At 41.1% G+C, this 27,518-nt stretch overlaps 1 protein-coding gene across 4 annotated transcripts in view; it reads right to left on the minus strand.

Moving 5' to 3' along the window:
* Positions 1-27,518, minus strand: part of ANKRD55 (ankyrin repeat domain 55) — a 179,319-nt gene that overhangs the window by 10,451 nt on the left and 141,350 nt on the right. For all 4 annotated transcript variants that reach the window (XM_072749952.1, XM_072749950.1, XM_072749951.1 and 1 more), the window contains exons 7-10: positions 19,677-19,805; positions 8,576-8,760; positions 4,764-4,931; positions 941-1,602 (exon numbers count right to left, since the gene is read on the minus strand). In XM_072749952.1, coding sequence (XP_072606053.1) covers positions 941-1,602; positions 4,764-4,931; positions 8,576-8,760; positions 19,677-19,805 — 1,144 coding nt within the window. The remainder of the gene's footprint in view (positions 1-940; positions 1,603-4,763; positions 4,932-8,575; positions 8,761-19,676; positions 19,806-27,518) is intronic.

Consider the following 27,518-nt stretch of genomic DNA (forward strand, 5'->3'; position numbering starts at 1 on the left):
AACTCGCTTGAAGACAAAACAAGATACTATGGTAATGAACTGATTCTGGAAGCTGTTTTGTAACCTCTGCTTTAGAACAATAGTTCCCATTCTCTGGGGTGCATCAGAACTACCTGTGGGACATTTAAAAAATTAAAAAACAAGTATTAGTGTGATACATTTATTTAAAAAGGGGAATCAGATACATATATATTGCTTGTATGTGTATAAAAACAAATTCTTTAGTGAGATACATTTATTTTAAATGGGGGATATTTGTTGGTGTATATATATTTCATGTGAGTGTGTGTGTGTGTGTGTGTGTGTACATACATGTGTATAAAACATCACTGGAAGAATAAATAAAAAATAACATGAGTAGATTTGGATGAGCGGCGGCGTTGTGTATCTGGGAGAAGAGACAGGAGGGAGAAATGTAGTGTAAGCCTTTGGAATGTGTGGTAACTCGAACCATTAATGTGTGAATATATTTCCTTCCTACGCATATACATAGAAGGCATTGCCATTCTCCTGTCTCCCTCATCAAGATTTTGTTTCGGTACGTTTGGAGTAGGGATTGAACACCTGATTTTAAAAACAAGCCATCACATAAACAATTTGACCCTTTCTCATATTGCCACCTACCCCGGTTAAGAATCTTTGCTACTGGAAATACCAATGTTCCTGCTCTAATCTGCCAGTCACCGCACATATTTGCTAGGTAGATGAGAAGGCACATACTTTAACTTGATGATTGCTTTCAGGGTGGAAAAGCCGAATGTTTCCACAGGCTGGAGATCTTGAATCCACTGGATTCAAGGGAAATAATGGGCCTTAATCATCCATTTTGTTCTGGCCCTGCCCTCTGGGCTACTGCCACTCCAGTTCCTCATCCAAAACCCTATGAAACGTTTCTCATATAGAGCATGCCCAGAATGAGAGAAGGAAGCAAGGACAATACCTGATGAAGGATTGTGTAGATGAGGAAGATGGGGCAGCCCCAAGCCCTCCTGGTGCCCAGACCTGCTGGTGAGCAATCTGTCCAGCAGCTTATCAGAAGAAGACACAGTCCAAGCCTTGCAGAACACCTGGTTGGAATCACCTCTCCAGGGGTTATCTAGTAATGCTTGGCAGCCAGTTCTGTTATGCAGTAAGTCCTGCTCACTTCGGCTTTTCTGAGATCGCTGGGCCATATGATGGGTACCGGAGCTCAGGCCGGCATGGGAAGTGGCCCCCTGGGAAGCCGTCAGGAAGTTATTGCCCAGGGTGATGGGTGGGAGGCTCTGCGTTCTGATTGGTGGAAGCCCCTTATGGGCCACAGGCTTCTTTTCTGGCAAGAGATATTTTGAATTGTCTGAGGTCCGCTTCTTAAAGTCAATCATAGCCACCTGATCACCAGGCTCTCCTTGGCAGTTGGTATCCACGATGCTGTCAAAGGTGGTGATGATGTCATCGACTTCCGAGGTGCGCTCTCCTCTAGGTCGGTCCCTGCTGGGATCCTTGTGATAGGCCCCCTGCTCTTCCTTTTTGTTTTTGCAGAAGATTTGGTTGAGCATGCTGAATCGTCCCTCCTTCTTCTGGGGCCTGCTGTTCTGGGAAGGAAGGGGTCGAGTAGGCTCTGTCCTATGGGAATATAAAATAACAAGGATGCTATGAGAGGATAGGAAATGGAGACGATCCCCAACCTCTCCCTCCCCTAAAAAAAGACTTCCTTGTGTTCTATCTGCTTGAGAAGGTTGTCTGAGGTCATCCAAATACACCCCAAAGCTGTCTCAAGTCAAAGGATGTAGAGGAACTTCCAACACCCTTGTGACTCCCTTCCTTGCCATGGTCAACTCTTTGTCCAGGTAGACTATTTCTTAGATCCCTCTTGGCCCCACAGGAGCTGTCCTTTCAAAATTTACCTCTAGATAATCTATTTTCACCAAGGGTTTAGTAAACTAAACTAAAATAGCTTAAAATACTGTTCTCACTTCTCAAGGACAGTCAGTAGGCCTGTAAGTTTTATTACGTCACAGAGATGAAGGCCAAGAGTGAGGTGAGGCTTCAACTAGAAGTAGGGTGGTGCTTGTAGAGGTGGGGGATGTGTGGTTTCAGGCTTTCTCTGAAAGAGATCCCAGCAGATCCTGGCAGAGCTCGGACATTATCTACGTTGGGAAGCCAGCCTATTTTTTGCTACTTGAATGTTCTTCACTTCCCTTTTAATTTTTACTAAATCTCCCATTGAAAAAAATGCTTTTAAAAAAAGTGTACTAAAGGAAACCAAGGGAAGAAGCTTCAGTCTGGGCTTCAGCTGCATAAGAGGAAGTGTATATGCCAGAGATCGGGTGTGGCAGCGCAAGAAAAGCGAGCAGTGCCCAATGGGCAGGCAAATTCTAAAGAAATAAAGGTCAGCAGTTGTCCGGCTGGCTCCTCTTGTGTGGAGAGTTTCCCTGAGGCACCATTCTGTTTTTGTTCCTTGGAAAATTCTGTTATTCCCTTTTGAGGCCAAAATTGACTTTGCTTTCTGTGGTAACGAGTTAATGATGAAACCTGATGAAACCTGACCCATGTGCGTGTCCTAAAAGCCAGATTGCAACATTCCTCTTCGGAGTGAGATATTGTCATCTGTAATTTGAAAAACATCACCACTTGACGGCCTATAATTAATGTTGTTCTTCACAGGCCACACAGTGTGTAACTGAATAAGATTCAGTGATGTATTTCCGTGATGTATTTTTATCTTCCTTCTTTCACCTTTTAATAGGCTTTCTGAACTATTGAACACAACTTCTGAATCCCTGATACTACCAGAGAGCCCCAGGGGAATCTCTAACATTCTTTCAAGTTGACCTGTATAGAATATGCCCTGGTGTGATTTAATCCTACTTGAGTACTTCTACAATCTCTCATCCTTCTGTTACACATTGTGATTTAGGCCAGTGGGTTCTCAGAGTGTGGCCCATTGAAACCTGCAGGTGGGGCCCCTAATGGTGTTCAGGGGTTCCATGAGGTTAAAACTATATTAATAACAATAATATCAAGATGTCTTTTTCACTGTGCTGCTTTTTGCTCTAAGGGTACAATAGAGATAGTGGGGTGGATATGGGCCCCTTGGTACAAATCACGATAGCAGCATCAATGGACTTACATTTAAAAAATTATCATCTGACTTATTAATGCCCAATAAATGTTATTAATTTTATTAAATATTAACCTTTGAGTATACATTTTTTGACAAAACAGGAAATACTCATAAGCACTTCCACTATATAATGAGGGTTGACAGTTGTCTTCAGGCAAAACACTTGTGTAATTGTTTGAGTTGCCAGCTAACTCAGACATTTTTTTTTTTCCCACAGAACACAATTTTTATGACTCACAGACAAACTATGGTAATTTGGTTAAAGTTAGATATTTGCAGAAATTTTCACGAAAATGAATAAAATAAACCTGTGATTTCAAGGTAAACAACTGACAGTAACTGCTGCCAATGACAAAAGTCCAGTTCTCAAGCAAAATTAAAATTTTGAAAAACCTGTATACCATAAGCTTGACTACTTCCTGATACATAAAGGCTTTTCTGATAGGATCAGTGGTGATATTAACAAATGCAATTTTAAGAAATTGTATAATGAGATGTGTCATTTGGAAAATATTCATAACTGAATGAACCAGTATTTTCCGAATTATGCACGGGTATGAAACTCATTTAAAGTGCAATAGACTGGGATGCCTGGGTGGCTCAGTGGTTGAGTGTCTGCCTTTGACTCAGGGCATGATCCTGGAGTCCCAGGATCAAGTCCCACATTGGGCTCCGTACATGGAGCCTGCTTCTCCCTCTGCCTATGTCTCTGCCTCCTTTCTGTGTCTCTCATGAATAAATAAATAAAATCTTAAAAGAAATAAAGTGAAATAGACCAATTGATTTTAATACAACAGGGTAAAAAAAGTTCATTGATATGCTGATAGTCCACATTGCAACTAACCTTTAGGAAATTAACACTTGTCAAGTTTTGGTGTAATATCAAAGGAAAGTATTCATAATAATCTGAAAATGTTACTGAAATATTCCCTTCTCCAACTACATGTTTATGCAAAGCCAGATTTTTTTCAAACACTTCCATCAAAATAATGTATTGCAACAGACTGAATGCAAGAGCAGGTGTGAGAATTCAGCTGTATTTATTGTAGTAGGTTCCAATGAAGATATCAAAGAGATTTGCAAAAACAATGTAGAGCTATGCTGTTCTTCTCATTACAACTTTTTTGGTTTCAGAGAATAGGTTATTCTTAACTAAAACTATGGTACTTGTGTCAACATGTAAATGTCATGGGTTATTGTTGCTTTAAAGGAATAACTAAAAAAATATTTTATTAAAATTTTGTTTTAACTTCTAATGCCATAAATATTGATAGGGGTAGCTCACATACACAGAAGCACTTTGGGTTTCGTGAGTTCTGAAAGTGTAAAACAGCACTGAGCATAAAAAGTTTGAGAATTGTTGATTATGGAAAAAAGGAAAAAAGATTAAGAGAACATGGCATAAAGGGAAGAAGAAAAGAAGAAGAAAACGGAAAGCAGAAATGAAAGTCCAGTGGACGTTAGGCTGATGGATTTGGGCTCACTACTACCATTTTGCTCCACGAGGTAGAGAGAACATGTCCCGTTAGATACACTAGACAACGGCAAACACAATATTAAGTTAGTGCTGGCTTTGTGTATCAGTATGTTAAAGAATGTCAACTGATTTTATAAATTCCCTGAGAGGAAGAAAACAATGAGTGTCTCCTGGTGCACTCACCTGCTCTCTTGGGAGAGGAGTCTGACACAGGCCGCGTGGCCGCAGTACAGGGCGTAGGCCAGGGGTGTGCTCTCCTTGGTGTCTCGCAGGTTGCTGTCTATGCCCAGCTCCAGCAGTGACTGCACACAGTCCGCCTTCCCTGCAGCTGCAGCCCAGTGCAGAGGGGTCCTGGGGCACCACAGGGGAACAACACAAGGGTCAGAGCACAGAAATGGCCCAGGTTGCTTAGCCAGTGACAGCTCCCACTCAAAGTCTGGGCCTGGCCTGCAAAACACGTTGCTATTTACACTGTGAAGGTGGTAAGTATTAGACGGGGCTTTGGGGTGATGGTGGAGCCTCATTGGAGCCTGTCCTCTAAGCTCTAAGCATTCCTTGACTTTTTGCCTTCTCTGGACTTCCTGAGAATGTCCTAGAAGAGGAAGTAGTGGGGCAAAGGCTATGGATAATTTTAAGGCTCTTTATTCTTAGTGCCAAACTGTCTTCTAAGAACACTGACTCAATTTAGCCACCTACCAGCTGTGTCCCTATTCCTTCCCTCAACTGAGTGTTATTATCACCTTTAAAAATCTCTGCCAATCTGGTAGGCAAAATGATACTCCAGTGTTGTTTTCTTTTGCATTTCTTTAATAGCAAGGCTGAACTTTTGAAATATATTTTTGCCATTGGAGTCTCCTCACTGAAATGACTCTTAATGCCGTCTGGCTATTTTTCTTTTAGATTGTTAGTGTTTCTTACTAATTTATATAGGCTCTTTAGAAATTAAAGGTATTGATCTTTTTGCAAATATTTTCTCTAATTTGTTACTTGACTTTTAATGTTTTAGTGATTTTCCATAAAAGTTTTTCAAAAATTACCACATTTAATTATCTCCTCACTTTTCTTTCATAATTTTATGCGTAGAAAGTCCTTCATCAGCCAGAAGGTAGATACATATTCATCAGTACCTAAGCCTTTATTAAATTGTAAAACCAGGATTTTCTCAGGAAAAGAAAGCAAGAGACTGGGAGAAAATACTGTAATTTGTAAATTGTCCTGGGAAAGGCTTGATCCTGAGGCAGGAAAGGAGGGCACGGAAAGCTCCTTCTTGGCTTTATGCTGGGGCTTCAACCTTGGGCAGAAACAAGGGCAGCCAAGTAGTCTCTCAGGAGGCAGCTAAGGGGCTGCACAGATGAGGGCTCAGTTGGGGTTATCTGCCTTAATTAATATTTGCAGAGTAGCCTTGTCCCCATTGTGGCCAGCACCCCGATGTATGGATTGTGTCTCTGGTCAATCAAGCATTCTTCTCCTCAGGTTACACCATGGGCAGCAATTTGAGAACACTTACTAGGACCATATCTTTTTTTTTTCAATATAGTGATCAATCACGGTGCTTATTTGAATATGTGTCAGATGTGATTCATTCCACTCTCCTTGAGAGAGGTCTCCAGACTATATTTATTATGAAAAAGGACGAGGCACCAGTCAGATTATGCCATCCTGTTGAGAGGATATATTGCCAATAGATTCAGTAGATGAAGGGCTGGACATCAATTTCGTCAGGTTTACTAACACATGACAACCCACTTTGGAGCAGTGTGAAATATTTCTTCACAACAATTGTGAAGACTGTTTTAATTCTTCTGACTACCAACGTGGAAAAAAGAGGTCCAGAAGAACAGGAGGGAAACTTAAATTGTTTTGCAGAGAAACAAGGGGAATATATGAGTAATTCCTAACTAGTATACATAGAGCCTTTGTGGACAATCTGTAGTATCCAATCTCAAGTTATCTTGGCTATAATTCCTTTCTTTATCTTAAAAGATAAAGAACCACAGCAAACACAGCAGATTGGTTTCAGCTATCACAGTGCAGGGTTCAGGGGTAGGAGTTTATGATTCAGAGAAATTCATTAGAGATGGCTGAGGAGGTAGTCTCTGAATGGCAGAAAATGATGAGTATAAGCATGTGGCCATGGTTGAAGTATCCATAGCTAAGAAATGATTTATAGGACATGTAAACATTCCCTAGAGAATTCCCAGAACTATGTAGGGAGGAGAACTTGATAAAAGACTGTATTTCCTGAAGATGAATGGGTTGGATATTAAAGTCAAGTCTGACTTCACGGGCTGATGAAACTTGGGATATTTACACTACTTCTGGGTTTCGTGTGCTATGCCATCGATCTTAGGCTAATTTACACCATGTTTTGAACATCATAGATCTACAAAGTACTTTAATACCTAGGAGGACTAGGGCCCCCACATTGTCCCTCTACTCCTCTCTCTCTCTCTTTTTTACCATTGCCTTATTTTTCTTCCCTTTGCTTTAAGTGCTTTCTCTCCACTAAGAAAGAAAAGACATTTGTAGTAACAGGAAATCAGTTACTACAAATTCTCAAAGCACTTACACCTATGAAAATTTTGAAGAATTCTACTACTAAGATGAGCTCACAGTTTCAGTGTAAAGGCACAGGTGCATGAAGCAGGAAACGTGAAACAAAACGGAGGACAGAATTTGTCAGTGCAGGCAACTGGTGAGCTGAGCTTTGGAGTAGGAACTAGATTCTTCTTGATTTTACTTCACTTTGAACTCTCCTAGGACCTTATCTTCTGTATTTTTATTTTCTTTTTGCTCCCCTTGATCTTACTTCCTTCCCTGAGGCTTGTGGAACGGGATTTTCTTTGCTAAGTGTGTGATCATGCAGAATGGGAAACAGCCCATTCAGAGTTGGTTCTAAAAGTATTTTGAATTAGGCAAACTTTTCACCTGGCCTCCTTTTTAAAAATGTGTTGTTTTTCTTTTTTTTCTTCCTCTTTTTGGATCATTCACCTTTTCTCTTCATGTAACTTTAGTCTTGCTACTGTCTTACCTGCTAAGGATCAACATCTGCTGTTAGGAAAAGGTCTACTTTCAAGGATATATACTTTAATTTTAATTACAGTCATCAGGTTAACCATCTCCAGCTCCTGAGACTAATGAGCAACACAAGATTCTCCCCCTGTGTTATTAGGATTTCAGGTATCAGGGAGTAGGAGGTGCTTCTTGGAGTTTATCTAAAGTTAGGAATAATAGGTGGCTAATTTTGCACCTCAACAGAAGAGAGTTTTTAAAAAAAACATACGTAGTGTGTAAGCCTTTTACTTATTTTCAATAGTCTTGTTTGTTGTTATATTATTCTTGTATTTCCATTGAATCAATGCCTAACCTAAACTAAGATTAGATATACAGTATAATTGAAAAACTCCAAAAGTTGATTATGGGTGAAAAGCAATTTAGATGAAAAGTTCTATGTTTGGAAGACAAGGGTACAAGTCTTCCTCTAATTGCTAACTACCTCTGAGATAACTCTCTCCCCTTTCTGAATCCACCCTCCTTTTCTATGCTGATATATTTTTAATGATTGGGTAAAAAACCTTGATAAAGTCATATCTAGTTCTGAATACAAAACCTCTATTATACTCTTGTCTGGATAACAAGAAATTGTTGACTTTATGATATAATCCAGGAATGAAGAAAAAAATAAGACTTACTGTTAAGAATAAAAAGTGTGTATAGCAGGAAGTTGACATACAGAAAGCCTTCTGAGAATGTTTAGCAAAAAGTGGAAAATCTGACAATACTGTACAGTCACAGCGTGTCTCTCCATAACAATGATTTTTCCTGCCCTGACTAAAATAGAGTAGTTTTTATTGTCACAAGTACATGTGTAAACATTACTAGCAGTAAGGATATAGTCATATAGGATAACCCCTGAACCATGTTCTTTATCTTAAGACTAACTTCCGGAGAAGAGGTCTGGTAGTCCCCAACACTTTTAGAGTCGCCATGAGTACCTGTCATCCACATCCAGAGCCTGCAGGTTACATTCAGGCACTCTTGCTAACTCATTAATAATGTCACTGAAGCCCGCTGCTGCGGCGATGTGCACGCACGTCTTCCCACTCTCGTCATCATAGTTGATTATGGACGGACCCTGGTGGTGGCTCAGGATGATCGAACACAGAATTCTATTTCCACTCTGGAGAAGAGGGGTCAAAGGAAGCTCATTATGTACAGCCCAGGACTCCTCCCTGTCTATGCAGGTTGAGATAAAATACAAGGGGGAAAAAAATCCAAAAAAGAAAAAGGAAGTAACTACATTTTATCAAACACTCTGACAAATTCCCATTTGTCTCTTGTCCCTGCAGGGATCTTTGTTTCCCAGAAGAGCTAAATTGTCTTCTATGATTAACCAACTAAGGAGGACTTAAGTTAAATACAGGTATAGTTGATAACATTGGAGCTGGCACACGCAGAGGTTACCTACACAGTTAGCTTGCTGATCACATCTTTGTACTTTCCTTCCCTGATTGCTCCAGAGGCTGACCACTGAGAAGCTGAAGACTGAATTTTGATGTTTGTTACCATGATAAGTACTCACTGGTGGCATAATGATGAACAAGATGACCTGGTAATGGTCAAATGGCTACAAATTACATGAAATGTAACCTTCAAAAATCTTTGGTGACAGGAGATGGATCATAATTTAGTAGCTAATCAATAAAAAAATCAACAAATATGTGAAAGAAAGAACTTCAGACAACCACGTAAACTGGGTCTATCTCTCTGTGTAGATCTGTAACAAACTTTTCATCTTATCTTTGAAGGGAGGCTTTTCTATCTACACTCTGTCCCAGCCTTAAAAGCCACCAATTCTTCCCTGAATGTCCTATATCTCTTCAACTTGCCCAAATAGGTGAGTAAAATCTGTGTGTATTACTGGTGTGGAATATCTTTTGTTGACCTGAAGAAAAACCCAACAAACCCCCCAAAACCATTGCATGAACATTTGCAATGTAAGATGGCAATAAATCTTTAGGAGTAAAAGAAATTCTCATTTTATAACACACAACAGGTAGTCTTATCTTTCAGATTCTCCTGATATCTCTGGGAAGATCATAAAACAATCCAAATAATCCACTAACATTTTAATTTTCTCAGTGAATCCACAGAGAGACCCTGTAACTCTATGCACTAGGACTCATGGGTGGAATGGAGGTCCCTCAGAGGCATGCAGAGCAAGTTAAGGAAATAGGAGAAGCAGGTTGTTGTTCTGGAAGCTGAGTGTTGGGCCACGTGCTAGGGTCAGAGACCTGGGCAAGATAGTTGGATTTTTACAAAGCTGCAATTCTGACATGCTTCAAATGCTATTCAACAGCTACCTCCTGATACATTTTTCCATGTAAAATTTCCTGTTGGTCTTCTTCCCACTGTGTTACCCTGTTTATGTGACCCCAGGGTTGTGTTCTAGGACTTGAGTCAGTTTTACACAATTCCATGGAACAACACTCATGTATTTCACTTTTCTTCTTCCTTTCCCTCCCTTGCCTCTGTTTGTACCCTTGGCTCTCTGGCTTTCCGGATTTCCCATTACTCAGCTTGCTGCTGGCTTCACAATGAGCCATTGCACAGTGAACCCTGGGGTGTGCTTCCAGGGCATGAGGGGACAGCAGCTGACACCAGTTCTGAAACCTCTTGCAGGACCAAGGGCCAGGAGCCCTCACAGCTCTCAACTTTGAGGTGTAGGAAGACTGCCAAGTGGGTGTTAAACATTACAACCAGGGCCAGATATAAAATGTCTGAGGCTCAGGGCAAAATGAAAATGTGAGGCCCCCTATTTTTTTTTTTTAAACATTCTATTTATTCATGAGAGACACACAGAGAGAGGCAGAGACACAGGCAGAGGGAGAAGCAGGCTCCCTGTGGGGAGCCTGATGTGGAACTCGATCCTGGACCCTGGGATCATGACCCGAGCCAAAGGCAGAAATACTCACCCACTTGGCCACCCAGGTGCCTCTGGAGCCCCTTATTTACATGCCAGGAAACAAGCTTAAACAAGATCCTTCCTTGTTTTTCTTGACACATCACGGTGATTTTTATTTGTTATTTAGTGCTGTGCTCCTTTGGGCTGGAGAGTCTCACCACTAGCGAAACCCTCACGGGTCCCTGGGGCCCCTCTTGCAACCAGGCACATGCTTGATGCTGGCCCTCGCCAGGTTTGTGCCCAGATCCCTTGCCGGTGGGCCGAGAATTTTCCTAAGGAGGCAGGGAGGCAGGACTGTGTGGGCCATGGTGCCATCATCCTATCCGACTTTACTCACGAAATAAAAATTCAAAGATAAAATTAATGAGAATTTCCAGATGGCCACCACAGAGCATTATACCCCATGTACAGGTCTCCCTTTGGGCATGGGGCTCACTGGTCCCATACCCATTAAGTGGTTCCTACCCACAAGCTTCTCCCTTCTCTTCCACTCGCAGCCCCTCTTTCTGCTTCCACCCTCCATCCTTCCTTTGCCTAATGACTTTTAAATTATTTGGATCAATTGGTGAAGTTCTTTGGCATGCCTTTTACCATAAGTCTGCTACACTGAACACATCCAAGCTTTTGTGCTTGCTCTATCAACTTTTCTAAAATTCTTTCAGCTGCTGATACCTAAACATTTCGAAGGAGTCTAAAGTACACTTGAAACAATCAAGAGCCGTCCACCTGCATCGCCAACACACACACCTCTTAAAAAGCTACCAACCATATGAGAAGGAAAACAGAAGCAAAGAGTTGTCAGTTCAATGAATTTATTCTGTTTACAATTTCCTGGAAAAGCAAAGGAATTCGGGTTGCCAAGGTGATTCAAAGGACAAAATGCCCTGTGACGATTCTCCCTTTGAGTGGAAGAGCTAGCATTAAGGACAGATAGAAGAAACAAAACCCATCTCCTCATTCCATGTCCTCTTCCCTCTCCGCCTGACCCTCGGAGCAGCCATGTAGAAGTGGCACACAGAAACCCGGGTGGCTTCCCGGGACCTCTGCACCTGCCAGGCCCACTCAGCAGTTTCGCCTGGGGGCTGAAGTGTCACACACTCCCCTTATCCTTTTCCTCCCAAATGCCCTCTGTATTGAGTTTTCCAGGCAACTTGTCTCCATACCCAGCTCTCACTTATACAACATTGTCACTGTATGTCTTTTTCTCTGATAAGAAGATACTCCAAGGAATAATGGGGACAGCTACCTTCCCTGAGTGAACATCGTGCGCCTGGCACTGTTCCAAGCATTTTCACTTACCAGTTCATTTAATCTTGACAACAACCCTGTGGGGGTAGATACTCCTATGATCCCCATATTGTACAGCAGAATATGCAGGCACACAGGGGTTAAGTCACTTGCCCAGAAGTGACAGTGCAGGACAGACAGCCTGTGTGCATATCCCTTGCACTTCACCGCTACACCATTCTGCCTCTGATAAAAGGAACTGTCTGTTTATTTGATTCTTCATTGTTCCTACTGGGGAAACAAAAGTAAAAACTCCTGTTTAGGGTGCAACACCAGTAGCAATGATGTGTGTCTGGCCAAATGAGACCTTTTTCAGAGTGAAACTCGAGGTCTTTAAAAGCCTCTGCTCCAAGGGTTGCCATGGTGCACTCTCAGAGGAATTTGAGGGGCCCGAGAGAACAGGAGTCTGTGAGCTGGGGCCTTGGTTCAGTGATTTTCCGGTAATAGCATTTCCTTCTTGGCAAGCTGGCTGTGTCAGGCAAAGGTAGGCTCCAGGCCTGGGAGGCCAGAAAGGGTCACAGAGACCAAGAAGCACCAGGTTAGAAGGAATGGGATGGAGTCCGGAAGAGCCCTCAGGAAGAGTGGAGAGTGAGTTTCCATTTGGGAGAAATGTCATTAAACAGAGGAAGTAACAATATTCTACAGATCTTATTCTTATGAAGCTCTGGAATTCTGCACTGGATGACTAGATGAGGATTGTCGATTTGTTTCTTTGTCTTCCACCGTATTTATTTTGTTTCTGTCCATGGATAATTCATAGAGTTGCCTTCATGTACTCTGAAAACTTCTGGGAGCTACTGAGTGCTAGTCATTGTCACTTTACACCTCATGATGGAGGATTCACAAGTAGTCTTGTGTGATATAAGCATTTCTAAGACATATTTATACATACATACATATATATATATATATATAGTCATTCAGAATCCTGAAGATGCTTCAGAGCCATAAAGGTGAAAATCAGTGTTTTGTAATTAAAGAAGGTGACTTTTGGACCCCATCCAAGGGTGAGACTGGTTGCCAGGAGGACCAACCATATGATTAGAAGATTGGAGCTGTCAATATACCCACCCAAAACATCCAGGGAGAGGAGAGGGGCTAGAGGTTGAACCAGCCTTCGGCCCATGACTTAATTAATCATGACAATGTAGTGAAGCCTCCATAAAAGCCCAAGAGGGCAATTTTTCATCTTTTCTCAGAGAGCTTCCAAGTTTGGGGAACCAGAAGGTTTCCATGTGCTACCAAGCCAGCCCCCAAGATCCATGAGGACAGAAGCTCCTTTTTTTGGGACCTCACCCTATGTATCCCTTTAACTGGCTGTTGATTCCTATGCTTTGTTATATCCTCTCATAAAATGTTAAGTGTTAGTGTTTCCCTGAGTTCTGTGGTTGCTCTAGCAAATTAATCAAGTTAAGGAGGAGGTCATAGGAACTTCTAATCTGGAGCTGGTCAGTCAGAAGCACAGGTAACAGCCTGGAGCTTGACACTGGTGTCTGAAGTGGGGAGTGTGTGTGATGCAGCCTTATAGGAATCTGATGCTATCTCCAGAGAGTGTCGGAATTGACTTTAATTCTAAAACACCCTTTAAAGACCTTGCCACAAAGAAAGCTGAATTAATGTATGATAATTTTGCTGCAGGCAGACTGCTAAAAACCAAGATTCCAAAACTCTGATGCTTTTTATTCTAGGACACCTTCCAAAGGGTCTTGGTGGAGATTTAAGCCTAGTTGATTATTTGTTAACATATGTCTGGGAAGTTAGTGCTATGGTAGCTTCTTGGAGGGAAATCCAATCTCCTTCTTTCTCTTGGAAGCAGTGGCCTACTTACCTCACTTGTCCCGTGAATGTGACTAGATAAATGGGAGATTAGAGTTTTAGGCCATAAGCCAGAGCCAGATGCATCAATCAGGCTGGGAATGAAGCTGCAGGGAACATGGACTAGATGTTCCTAGATAGGAACATCCTATAGGTCCTAGATGGACCTATAAAGGTGAACATCTGGGAGTTGAGAGCCTAGGGCTAACAGGTAACAAAAGGTGCCTAACAGTCTAGCTTAAAGTCTGAACCATCTTCGTGGTTAGCCCCTTTGGATACAAGCTTTACTGCTTCGCCTGACCCTAGAGGCCACTGCACCCCAAAGCCTGGGGCTGACAGCTTTGGAGAACTAGTGCAAAACTAATGGGGAGGGGGGATGGGGAACGAGGCGTGCTGACCCTCAGCTGCTGAGTTACTTCATTTCATAGGTTCTCTAATACTCTAGAAAAAAAAAAAACTCTCCTTAGTTGCTGTGTTAGTGTACAGAAAGGGGCTGAATTCTGCTTCTGGCTGTCTGATAAGATGAAGATCTCGGAGATGCCTCTATCTTGTCCTTGCCAAATGTCTGACTGGGAGTCTTTCTGCTGAAATGAAGCCTAGCAGAGAGCAACTCTCAATAAATATTTGCTGAACAATAAATAAATAAATGAGTAAAACAAGCCTTCTGAACTATGAGCAAAGCCAAACAGAATACCCATCCTTTTTAGCTTCTCTCTCTTTTCCTCATTATGTTCCCCCCTGTTACTCTTTTCACCTCGTTTTAAAATTATATTCACTCCTAGGTGAGTCTTTGTTATTTTCTCCTTTTACTGCCCCTTTCTCTCTCAATAACCAACCTAGGGGAGCTGACCCATGTGGCCCTGAAACTTAGGTTGCCCTTCAAGACTGCTGTGTCCTAAGTGGGTCGGGTCGGCCTTTGCTCCCAGGGTATGGATTTCGCAAACTCAGTTTTCTCTTTGTTCACTTTAGGCTCAGTGGTTTTGTACTCTTCCTCTTAGCAAGCACTGGGAGTCATGTGGCCTGGGTGCCTGCAGAGGCTCTGGGTGTACTTGATCAAATGATAACCCCCCCGGTGCATTAGTTTCTTTACCTGTGAACTAGATGGTGGGACTAAATGGTCCCTTCCAGTCCTAAGATTCTTTCACCTTATGAACTGGACTCACTGGCCTATGAGATTTATCTGTTGTCATTCTGAATATATCAGGGTAAAAATATATTTATAAGATTTTGACATAATCCAAAAGGTTGACCACAGATCTTTACTCCAGGAAGGAGGATTCCATAGTGGACCAAACCAGTCTCAAGCACTAACTAGAAGCTTTAAGGTTATATTAAAGCGTTCCAAAGGTGTCTGTGTGTGTGTGTGTGTGTGTGTGCGCGCGCGCGCGCGTGCGCGCACACGCGCAATTACGCGCATGTTTAATTTCCTTAACCACACAACTACATACTGAATAAACAAACATGAAATAGTTGTTTTATATTAGTGCAGTTCTTTTCTTTCTATCCTCCCTTGAAAGATGCACTGAAAGAAAAGTGCTTCTGAGGAAGACTCCAAATAAACACATTGTCTAGTAAGCAGAGGAAGGAGCTACAGGTGAAATTTGAGGGGCAATAGATTCCTGTCCCCCTCACTGACCTGCCATAGTATCTATCCTAGAACTAGGATTTTCTATCATTAGAAATACTTCCCTGGTATTAAGGCATTACTCTCCTGCAAGTCTCAGTTAAGCTAAAAATGGTGTTCTACAAAGAGAACCCAATAAGCCATTAATCTCGTTGATCTGAGATGGGTAAATTTATTGGATTGAGTTCAGTGAACATCTGTTTGAGGACCCAAGACTCACAAATACCCATTCTGGATCTTGAAAGACATCTACATGGATAAGGCACATAGCCCTTAAGCACACAGTCTAGAAGGGAAGAATCAGGCATTCCATTGCTTGCAACACCAGTCCTGGACATAAGAAAGTACTGGATGGGCAACTCGGAACAATTCTGAATGGGAGCTCAACAAAGAAGGTGGCATTTGGTTGGGCCTTCAGAACTAAGAGATAATAAGCAGAAATTCTTCAGGTGAAAGGGATGATGTGGAGAGGGCGAGAAGGGTTTCACCAAAAGAGAAAAACATGATTAAGGTGGACACAGAATGAATCTCTGTGATGTACTGGAGGGATCATTCATGTTTCGGTGTGATTAGAGTAAAGCCTATATGTGCTGAAGAGGAGAGATCAGGGAGCGGGTAGGGGGTAGGGAGTGGTTCTTTAAGACAGTAGGTGTTAGCCCATGGAGTTTGTTCTGTACCAGAAAATGGAACTCACTAAAGGTTTTTGATCAAGAGTGACCATAACTGTTTTGGTGGAACAACAGTGGTGTTCATACATTCCTTTGGAATTTGGAGAAAGAGCACTTGATGGCAATGTGAGAAGAGAAAGGACAAGGAAAGGGCTGAGAGTAGGAATACAGATACTGAAACTGTTCAGGTGAGAGACAGAAGCTTAAGCTAAGGAAGTGACGGCAGGTGTGCCAAATTGTCTCCATTTGCTCTTCCAGGTTTACTCTCTCATCTTTTTCCATCCTGCTCTTCATGTGTTAGCCTGTATAAATTGCATCAAATGGGCTCCCTTGCTCTTTGGCTTCTGAGTGGCGCTGACAGGAGATGGGTGTGGGAGGACAGAGATAAGAGTGTTTATAGTTCAGTCTTTTCCATGCTAGCTATGGTTTGGTCATTCCACCAAAGGCGACACCTACTGTCGTGGGCCCTCTCCTACAGCTCCAGCTTTTGCTGTCTTTGTAACTCCCCCTTCCCATGCCCTCTTAGGCCCCGATGCCCTAGTGGCAACCTGCTATGGTGTGTTAATAGCCTTTTCATAAATCTCTGCCCAATTTATCACATCATGAATGGGCTATGTTTCCTGCTGTGACCCTGACCTGTACGGTGGGGATAGAGAGGAGGTGACAGAGATGTGAAAGCTAAGCAGATAGAATTGAGGGATCTCAATAACCAACTAGACATGAAAGGTGATAAGGAAGGAGTGTTACCATGCAGAGGCTTTTGGCTTGGGCTATGAGGAGGACAGGAATGTGATGGGAAGGGAAGGCCATGGGCTGAGTTTGGACATGTCCAGTTTGAAGTGTCTGGGAAATGATGTGGAGATGCCCAGAAAGGCCAGAAATATGAGTCTAGAACTCCAGAGATCAGATCTGAGAATCTTCTCGATAGAATGATAGTTGAAGTAATGGACTTTCTGAGGCAGAGAGGGAGAAAAAGCCTGGGGACTGAACTTCTGCAGGGTCTCATGGACAGATGAGGGAGGTGAATGAAGGCAATGGGTCCAAGGGAGGCTACCACCAGCTAGCTACCAAGGCAGCTGAGAGATGGGGAGAAGCCCAGTTCCAAATCACTTCAAGAGCCAAATGTTTCCAATCTTTCCTGCCTTAGTTATCTGGGTCAAATACAGAGGCTTTATTATTTTAAAGTGCTATAGCTTTAAACATGGTCTCATACGGTCCCAGAGAAAAGCAGGAAGTTTGGGAAAAGGAATAAATGACACCAGGAAATAGACTCATTCATGTGGAAAAACTGTAAAGGAAGCACAATGCTGGTGCTATGCCATAAATGAACACGAAGGCTAAAGGCGGCAAGCATAATCATGGTTTCAGCTGACATTTGGAATTACCTAGTCTTCTTTGCAAAGTGAAGGGCAGGACACACCACTTCTGAAGTTTATTGCTAACCACAAGGACAGAGAGGGTGCATGGTTCTTCCATTTTTTAGAGGTTGTTACCGATCCTCACTGAGGAATTGAAGAAAGTCATGGATGACTTTTTCAGAAAAATGTATGCTAACATATTCACACACTCACATATAGCATATTTCATACAATTGTAGGGGTTTTAGAAGGGACCTGTCTTGTTAATCCTCTTTACCCCCAATGCCAGATACTCAAGAAATGTATATTAAGCAGTTGAGTAAATAAATGACTGACATAGTAGGCTTATGCCAAATCATGGTCAAAATGCACATATGTTTAGGTAAGAGTAGATAAGGTTTTAGCACCCATTGATATGAATTCATTTATCATAGCAGTTTTCAACTCTTGCCGCACATTACAATCTCCTGGGGTGAAGGAAGCTTTAAAAAATATGGATGCCTGGGCTCTACCCCAGAATAGATGGCTGAAATCTAAGGGTGTGGGGCCTGCGTATCAGTACTATTTAAAAGCTCTTCAGATGATTTTAAAGTGCAGACAGGACTGAAATCAATGTCGCAGGTTAAAAGCCCTATTTAGTGGAGAGAAAGAATAAGAAGATGTGGGTATGATAACTCAGCTGTTGTGGAGGAAATCAGGAACCATAATAAAAATGGTTATCTATGCTAATTACCTAGCACATGACATATTGCTGTCATATGCACACTTCATTCATCCGCCAAAGATACATTGGTAGTTAAGCCAAGGAGAGATTGGTGATTTTTCTCAGATCAAAACCAGGTCTGTCAATGCAAACAGATATTCTGAGTTGAGTACTGAGTGTTCTTTTCATTTTGCCAAATGACCTCTTGGAGGATAAGGGCAGGGGTTCCCACCCCTGAAGAGTCCAAATTGATAGATCTGGAGTGGGGTCTGGGAACCTAGCACTTTATAAGCACTGTGGCTGATTTCATTGCAAAGTCAGGATTAGAGCAGCAGCTCAAAACTGGGGGTGGGGTGGAGGACGTGTGAGCAGAGACGTGAGCCCCATCCCAGATCTGTGCAAACAGAATGCAAGGGTGATGAGGGTGAAAACAAGAAATGCCTGATTTGGATTCCACTCCCACCTCCACTGAGCACCAGCACACATGATTGTCCAGCCAGAGGACTGGGCAGGGACTGGCATCAGGGAGGCAGAGGCAGAGATTAGATACTGAAAGTACATAGGAGGATACTACAGGCAGGTGGGGAAGACAAAACAAGTTTTTCTCACTTCATGGTTTTGCTCAGGGCTAGTTCTGGTACAGAGTAACTGAAGTCAAAGAGGCACAAAACCAGAGCAGTTTCCAAATCACTTCTGTTTCAATTTTACCTCAGGCCTGAAAGTGCCAGGTGCCCGTCTCTGGCATACTCTGCACGTGAAACAAGTGGGCGAAACCGCCAGCAGGGCAGGCAGGAACCTCTTACAAGGATCCTGGCAGCAGTTCAGCAAGGATGCCTTTATTGGGGTGATAAAGATCAACAGTGGAGGTGTCTGTGCTTGGCTCTCAAAAGACAGAATGGGCTAGCAAGCCTGATGCATAGTAGCACTCTCCTCTGAAGGATGTAGTAGATGACTCTTAATTAATCATTCCTCCCGAAAATAGAAAGCCTGTCAATCGACGTTAGCTATGGGCATTCTTTCACCTTGTCCTCACTTTCCTTCTCTTGGGGCTAGAGATTTCTTGGGCCTATTCTTACTTCCTTGGTCATGTGTACAGACAGAGACTCCCGTCTGTGATCATGGGATAGTGCTATGAGGCATGATTTTCAGTGTTCAGCACAGAACTCATGGTCACCCGGAAGAACTCTGTTTTGCAGGATTTGGAAGAAGAGAAGTATGGTCCAAAGACTTTAAAGGGATTTTCATAGTAAAACTTTGAAGGTTTATCCTGGTGCACCATGAGCTACTTGGCAAGCATGGGGACAGAGAGAGAAAGAGAGCAATCGAGAGAAGTGTTATGTGTGTGTGCGTGCTCCCGGGTGCATGCATGTGTGCATGCGTGTATGACAGCCAAAGCAGGCTCTCTTCCCCCTCTGTATCTTGGCAGGGTTTCCTTCTCCACAACTGATGTACCCAAAACCTCCAAAGTGACAGATTTGCTGTTGCCCTTTGGATGTGAAGGGACCAGAGGAGGGCAGTGTGAATCTTATTTGCTCTAGCACACATAGTATCTCCATATCAGTGCAAGTGGCTACACCTTTGATAATTCCATCTTTCAGGTCTGATACACTCAGAGAACTTGTAACATTGCTTTATGCCATCTACACTTGAGACAAGTTTACTGACCAATTTCTCACCTGGACTGCCCAGTGGAGAGCTGTTTTAAAGTCTTTATCCACAAGGGTGGGGTCTGCTCCCTTCTTCAGCAGCATTTGAGTGTGTTGAGGCCGGTTGTGGAATGCTGCCCAGTGGAGTGGTGTCATTCCCTACAAAACCAGTAGGAAAGGGGAGAGGTGAACACAGGCTATCAGGAAGGAAAATGGAGCTCACTCTCCCCCAGACCCGAGGGTCATCACCAGATATGTTGGTCGCTGCCTGTCAATTCATTTATTCCTTAAGCCATTCAATTAACAGACATCCACTGAGGTTCTGCTTTGTGCCAGGAAAATAGGTATGGAGAATACTGTAGAGAATTAGATAAACAAGATCCTTGCCCTCATGGGAACTGCAGTGTGGTAGAGGAAGACAGATAACAAATGCAAATGAGCAAAAGGATTTTCCAGATTGTGCGATGCTATAAAGAATGCATTCGGGGTGCTGTGAGAGAGAAATTGTGGGTTTAATCACTATTCTACATGGGCCTCCCTGAGCCGGCTGGGGGAACAGGGCAGCAAGTGCCAAGCCACAGAGGCAACCACTTGTGACTGGGGTCACGCTAAGCTGCCATATCCCACCACGAGGGGAGGTGCATTGTCCGCAGTATCCCCAGCGACTACAACAGAGACTAGATAAATAGCTGTTGAAAGAAAGAATGAATGCAGAGGGAGAGAGTGCCATGTGAGATGAGTCTGGAGAGGAAAGCAGCGCTGATCCTGAGAATGTGGGATGGAGGGATACAAACTCTGAATAAAGCATTTAGATTTTATTCTAAAGTCAATGGAAAGAGAGTGAAGGGTTTTAAGTAGATTGACACGATCTAAAGTGTGTGACCTTAAGCTCTGAAAGAAGTTGGATTTCACCAGACGGACTCATTCAAGCCGCCACAGCTTTAGACATCATTCAATAATAAAATGAGCTTATGCTGGGAAACAGTAACCACGAAGACCCAGTATTATTTGGGAGTGTACTATGAAAAGGTGGCCTCTTCTTGCTCACACCTCTCAATTACACAAAATATCTCTAAAATGACTCTAGATTAAGATGTTGGGTAAAGGGGGTAGAGAGTATGGGCAGCTTTAAAGTTGTTTTCATAGTCCTCTCTGCAGATAACATAAAGGTAAGGGTCTAATATTGATCAATCCAATGAGTTGAGTTATGAGTTGTTATGTAGATTATTTGACGGAATCCTCCAAACAGTCTTCTGAACAAGGTGCTGTGCTGAAGTCCACTATGAGTTCACCAAACTCTATTTCCTCTTCCTCCAGGGCATACAGGGTACATTTCCTAGCCTCCCAGCAGAGAGATGTGGTCAGGAGACTGACCACATTGTAGACATGAGGGGTGGAAGCCCCTAGCAGGCCTGCCTAGAAAACAAAACCCACATGGTCTTTCACACCTTCTCTCTTTCCTCATCCAACAAATGAATGCAGAGAACAAGACTGAAGAAGATGCTGGAACCATGTAATTATGAAGCCTGGGACTCTGACTGATGAAGATAAGGCTACTCCATCAACCAGTATTGGACTATGACTCTAGCAAGATATAAGCTTTTACTGTGTCAGGCCACTGAGATTTTGAGTTGATTGCTATAACAGTTGGCCAATTCTGACAGGTGCTGCTGTCCTTCGTTTTATAGAAGAGGAAGCTGAGCTCTAGAGAAACTCCCAAGTCTGAGTGAGCACAGAACTGAATCTAGGGTTTGAGGTTTATGAGGCACTGGGATTAGAATGTTAATTCCTTTGACTAGTTCGAAAATTCTAAATCATTATATTATGGTCTGCTTTCAAGTTGGAAGTGTCATATAAGTGAGATATACTCTTGGGGATATTTTAAGAAATTGGTTCCATATGGAAAATAATGCTGATACAACATCTTATTCTGACAGCTGAATATTTACTGGGGATTCTGAATAACTCAATGTATTTCAATAAGTCCTCTTCATTACAAATTTGGCCCATTGGAACTAGAAATCTGGACTCAAGGGAATCAGATTCTTTTAATTATGTATGGATTTCCCCTTCCCAGTGCTGAGTCCCATTTGCTTCAGACTCACTGGCTTCATCATGAAGTGCTACCAGTATCCAGGGTTAAAGACATCAAAGAAAATCTGAAGTCACCGCTGTGTAAACTTCATGAAGGTAGGTTCTTGTTTGCTGTCTGAAGTGGAGCTTAGAACAGTGCCAGGAACACTATAGGTGCTAAGTAAGTAGTTACTAAAAATGAATAACTTCTTAACTATCCTTGAACTTTTTGCTTTTGTAAAATCTAGCTTCACTTTTTAAAAAACCACATAAATTTTAAAAAAGGCAAAACATGACTTCTCCTTTATAGAAAATCAATTTGTCAGATATGGTCATTACTAGCAACTCTTCAACTGAAACCTGAAAGAAATTTTGATGAGTTCTCCAAATAGGTATATGGCAATACTATATGCCTAGGTATGATTTACTGATATGAGAACTCAGTGTGAAAATATGTTTATGAATTAAATTATGATTATGCACTGCTAATCCTTATCTCCTAAACACAACCACTAAGCTTCAAGAGCTATTTCCTTAAAACAACCCCACCCCCTGCCAAATCCAACTTCTAGATGCTTTGGTGAAGTGGTGGGGTGGGGGAGGAGCACTATCATTTTTTGTATACCTACTTCCTGTCAATAAATTTATATATATATATATATATATATATATATATATATATATATCATCTCATTGAATATTTATATACCTACACAATCCTAAGTAGCAGGCATTTTTAGGCCCATTTTTAGGCCCATACAGATAGGGAAACTGAAACACAGGTTAAGTAATTTGCCTAAGGCCAAGGATACATGCCATAGTTGAGATTCAAGTCCAGGTCTCTCCAGCACTGGAGAATAACATTCTTCCCAGACATCATGCTGGTAGGCTTTCATTTTGGAAATGAGCTCAAATGCTGGAGAATTCTTTGTGATTTTAACTAGATTCAGGTCCTCTAACTCTCATGGAATGGTAGTTTTTATTAGTGTAAGGGTTGCCATCCTATATTATTATTTGTTTTATTTGGCATTGCCTCTAGGCTTTCACTAAAAACACAGCTGGCAAGTATTTATTTTTGTAAGGTATTGAACTATATATTTCCTCCCACCCCGCACCCTAGAATTTGGGTGATTATGTGTTCCTAAATCAAGACTTGAATCATTCATTCTTTCTTGAAATAATAATTATAAACACACACACACATTGTTTATATTACACTAGAGCAGGTTTCAAACCATCAGTCAAGTTAAGGGAACTTTAATGTTGCTGTTTTTTCAATTGGGCTAGTGAGAAATAAAAATAAATCCCCTTAGGGTTAGTAATATGAAAACCAAAACTTTCAAAATCAGCTTCAGTGCAGCCGCTGGTATTGCACAACATACTTTGTTTAGGAAAGTAGACTTTTTTTTTCAAGTGTCTCCTTCTCTTTCCTCCAGCTTCTGTGGAGCCAGAAGGCATCCTAGTTGTGTTATGTTAAGACCAGTGGCCATTTAAGGGGCTGACTTCGGGCTCTGAGACTGGTATCTACACTGAGTGGTGGCAGGTGTTCAGCTGTGATGCACTTAAAGGTAGACACTGTGACTTATTTGACGTGGTATGTCCACAGCAGGGAGCGCACAGTAAGTGTTCAAGAAAAACTCACAGGAAGAATTCGTGAATTACAGGTTATCAGGGCTCCCCTGGACTCATGGAGAATATAAACTACCAGAGTCTGTCCAATGCAGGGCAGCCCTCTGTGTCCAAACTGTGGAGATCTTTTCTACCAGCTTACTCCCTGAAATTTCATTTAGGACTCAATTGGGTCTTTGAAGCATCGAGGGGCTGAAACCCTAGAGTCATTTGCAGACATGTTGCAACAAACACTCAGATGGCCCTAGTGACAGAACTCCACCTTTTTGGAAAACAAAAAATACTGGTTCAAGACTGAAAAGTAACCCACATTCAGTTAAGACCACAGCTCTCCAGAATGTTTTGAAGGGAAATGTTCAGTTTTAGCTGGCTTAGAATCCATTTCAAGATTGCTGATGGGACTAAGTGTATGTCATAACTGTTGGGTGCCTATCAGGGTTGCTTTGAAACAGCGGTCTTATTCAGATGAGTAATTCTGTGCCTTGAGTCTGTGTCGCCGAAATTTTGTTTAAGGGCATACAAGTCCCATCAATGTCTCAGAACTTCCCGCCCCACCCCAGCCAAACCACTGTAACTTATGTGTTTTATGAACCAGAAATTTGGCTAAGTGCTCAGAATGGGAACTTTAGATTGGCTCCAGCAGACGCTGAAAGGCAGAGAGAAATGTGTGATATGGCCAGGTGCTTGCTGCATCCCTCAATTTGGTGCCCTGGAGGATAAAATTATAGCAAGTGCTGAGGTGTCAGCAAGAAAATCTTGATCTTCTAAAGGATTTAGAATTTCAGAGAAGTCCAGCTTGGCTCTCATTGACATTTTAGAATTCACATACTACTATTAATCTCCCAATCACATATGACTACTTCCACAAAAGTTGTCTCCTCTAGACAAAAAATAGGAATACACGATGTGTTTTAAAAGATTTTTTAAAAATAGATGGTTAGAAGTGCAGGAATGAAAGCTATTTTCTTTCATTTTTATTTTGGAAATATTTTACAATCATAGATCAAAAAGATTAACAAATTATTTCATTGTCTTTGTTTTAGAGTTTTCCAATCCAGACAAGTTGTGCACATAGTAACAGCCAAAGATTATAACTGAAGACTAAAAATAATTAGATGTTGGATTTTAGGATGGTAAGAATGGCCACTAATGATGAAATACTTTAAAAATGCTCACTCTCTTCCTGTAATAAAGATAAAAACAATGTATCTAACAAAAACAAAAATCTTTAGGGTGGAGATTTTTATAATTTAAATGAGATACTAACACAAGAAAAGCAATATAGATTAACTTAGGCCATGGAAGTAGAAGAGCAAATTTTAACAAGAACAAACTTCTAAACAAAGCCTTTGGAATAGAGACCTAAGTTGTATTTATTTTTCAACTAAACAGAACATCTACATTCTGCATTAAATTGTGAACTATTTGAGCAAGAATCCAGCCTATATGAGACAAGGTAGGTACTTAAATATTTTTTAATGAATAAAATGACTATTTTCCCATTCCAAGTAGATCACCTTGGGAGACCTATAATTATTTCATTTGTTGATGAAAAGGTTTTGGAAGATCCTTTTTTCAAATTACCACTACAGCAGGGGTTCTAGCCACTGACAGAAAACAAGCTTTGTGTGAGCTTAGATCAGAGAAATAAATTACATCTTTACTGTCACTAACTTCAAAGTGAAATTTAGCGTCTTCTTTAAATATGAATTTAGGCAACAACACACAGTACTGTTAACAATACCTGTGACTTTGCCAATGATATAAATCACAAATATTCTTGTATTGCATTAATTAGTGCAGATACCTCAAAATATTGTTTGTATGTGTCACTAGCACAGTAGTTACTGGTCCTACCACTAAATCTTATTTAATGCGTTAGCAAGCAAGCTTGCACATTACCTTTACAAACTTGATCTTTATAATATTTTGGTAATTGTCAAAATACTGGTTTCTTTTGTAATCCTACGTATTTTATTTTGTTTCAAACATTTTTCTGCAGAGGGATCCATTGGCTTCGCCAGCACATCAGAGGTGTCCATGTCATAAAAATGAATGAGGGATCCTGGCCTAGAATCTAGAGTACATTTTTTGAAGACCCCAAATAATATAAAATCTTTTTTTTTTGAGAGTAGATTTTGGCAATAATTAAAAGTCACCTGCAGAGCCAAGTCTGATAAATAAAATGGGTAACTGAGTTGGATCAACAAAACAAAGAGAAAGGGCAAAAAAATAAAATATGACTTTTCCTGAAATTTAGTAATTCTCTAACTATAATATATACACATATACACAAGTCTATATTTGGAGTGAGGCCCCTACTATGTGCAAGTTACTGAGCTGGAGTATAGGGATCCAAAGATAAAAAAGATATGGTCTGCCTCTAGACATTCACAGGGAAAGGGGAAAGTGAAGGTTCCCTAAGTAGCAGTGACTCTACTCCATTTTTTTTAAGGTGTTCGTTTTTAGGATAAAAATTCTAGAGCATTAAAAAATTTTTACTTCATAATTTTACCTTTTGCTAACTATAAGGTAAAATGATTTCTAGAGTCAGGCACTGTTTCTATTGATTTTGCCTTTACAGTGCACTGTCTCTACTTACGGTTATCTTAGGGATGCTGTAAGAGAATTTAGTGTTAAGAATTATATCCAAAGGTTCATATCTGTTTTCACAACTTGGATTTATTTTCTCACAGTACTGTAATAATGAAAGTTTAGTTGTCAGGTCACTCACATAAATCTACTTATATCAGAATTTGCATTCAATATAGGATCAACAAAAAAAAAATATAGGATCAACAATATATCCTAAATACAATAAAAAACAGTGCTTCTCTGGGTAAATGTGTTCAAAGTTCTAACCCAGATGCCATTAGTTTATAGCCCCTTTTGATGGGACACTCTTTCTGTCAAAGCTAAAATGCCAGCAAGAGAGGTTAGATTCTAGGAGTTTAGCAACTTCTTAACTCCCTGTAACTGTAATAGACTGCTTCTCTCTATGTCAGTGATTCCTCTGAGGTCCGGAAGAACAAAGGCACAAAGGACAATCTGACCCATTTTGCCTTTCCCACAGTATTAAACTCTGTAGTGTGGATAGCTTGTAAATAAGTCACTTTACAATTAAGCTCTGTAGTCAATGAAACAGGAAAAATAAACAGATCGTTAGAACAGAACAATTAAAAGAAAACTTAGCATAATGTAGTTATGTCTTGTGGGGTTAGGGAGGGCCTTCTTTAAAAAGACATCAAAGGCAAAAGCAGTAAGGAACAAGAATGATCACTTTGATTATATCATATTTTAAAATTTCTGTACTAGAAAAGACATCACAAGCAGCTCTAAAATGAGCAATGGACTGTGAAAAACTATTTGTAACCCAACAGCAGACAAAGGATTAATGTTCAGAATGGAAAATAAACTATGAATCCATACAAAAATGACAAAGTAAACCCATAGATGAATGGACAAAAGATCTATATAGGCAAATCACAAAAGGAAGATATAAAAATGGCCATTATGCCTGTGAAATGGTGCTCAATCTCATTAGCTATCAGGGAAATGCAAATTAAAACAAGAAAACATGACCAGCATACTATTCAACTGCAGGTAGAGCTATAAATTGATATAGCCATCTTAGAGAAGCACCAGGCATGTGTATTAAAAATTAAAATGTACACCCTGGTGCCCAACATTGGTTTTCTAGAGAAATGATTGTATAAAATACTCAAGGAGGCTTGTGTAAGAACACTCTTTAGAGGAGTGTTTGTGATGATGAAAAACTGGAGACAACCTAAATATACATTCACAGGAGAACAGCAAACTAAAGGGAGATATTTCCATTGTGTGAAACATCATGAACCCATTAAAAGAAATAAGCCAAATCTATATGTATCGACATGAATAGAGCTCTAAGACATACTGTTAGGTGAAAAAACAAAGTTGTAGAGCAACATATGGAGTGTGATACCTTCTACAGTACAGTCCACAGTGTCTGTGAATATATACAAGACATTGGGAAGGAGACACATCAGTAATTAGCTGGGGGCTAAGGTGGGAGGGTGGAAGTAATCAAGGACTTACTATCATTACTTGTAATATTTACATTTTTTAAAAGCAAATGTGTTCACATATTACTCATACAAGTAAAAACTAATAATGTAAAAACATTGTTTT

This window comes from Vulpes vulpes, chromosome 2 (assembly GCF_048418805.1).
Source record: "Vulpes vulpes isolate BD-2025 chromosome 2, VulVul3, whole genome shotgun sequence".
Classification (NCBI taxonomy): Eukaryota; Metazoa; Chordata; class Mammalia; order Carnivora; family Canidae; genus Vulpes; species Vulpes vulpes.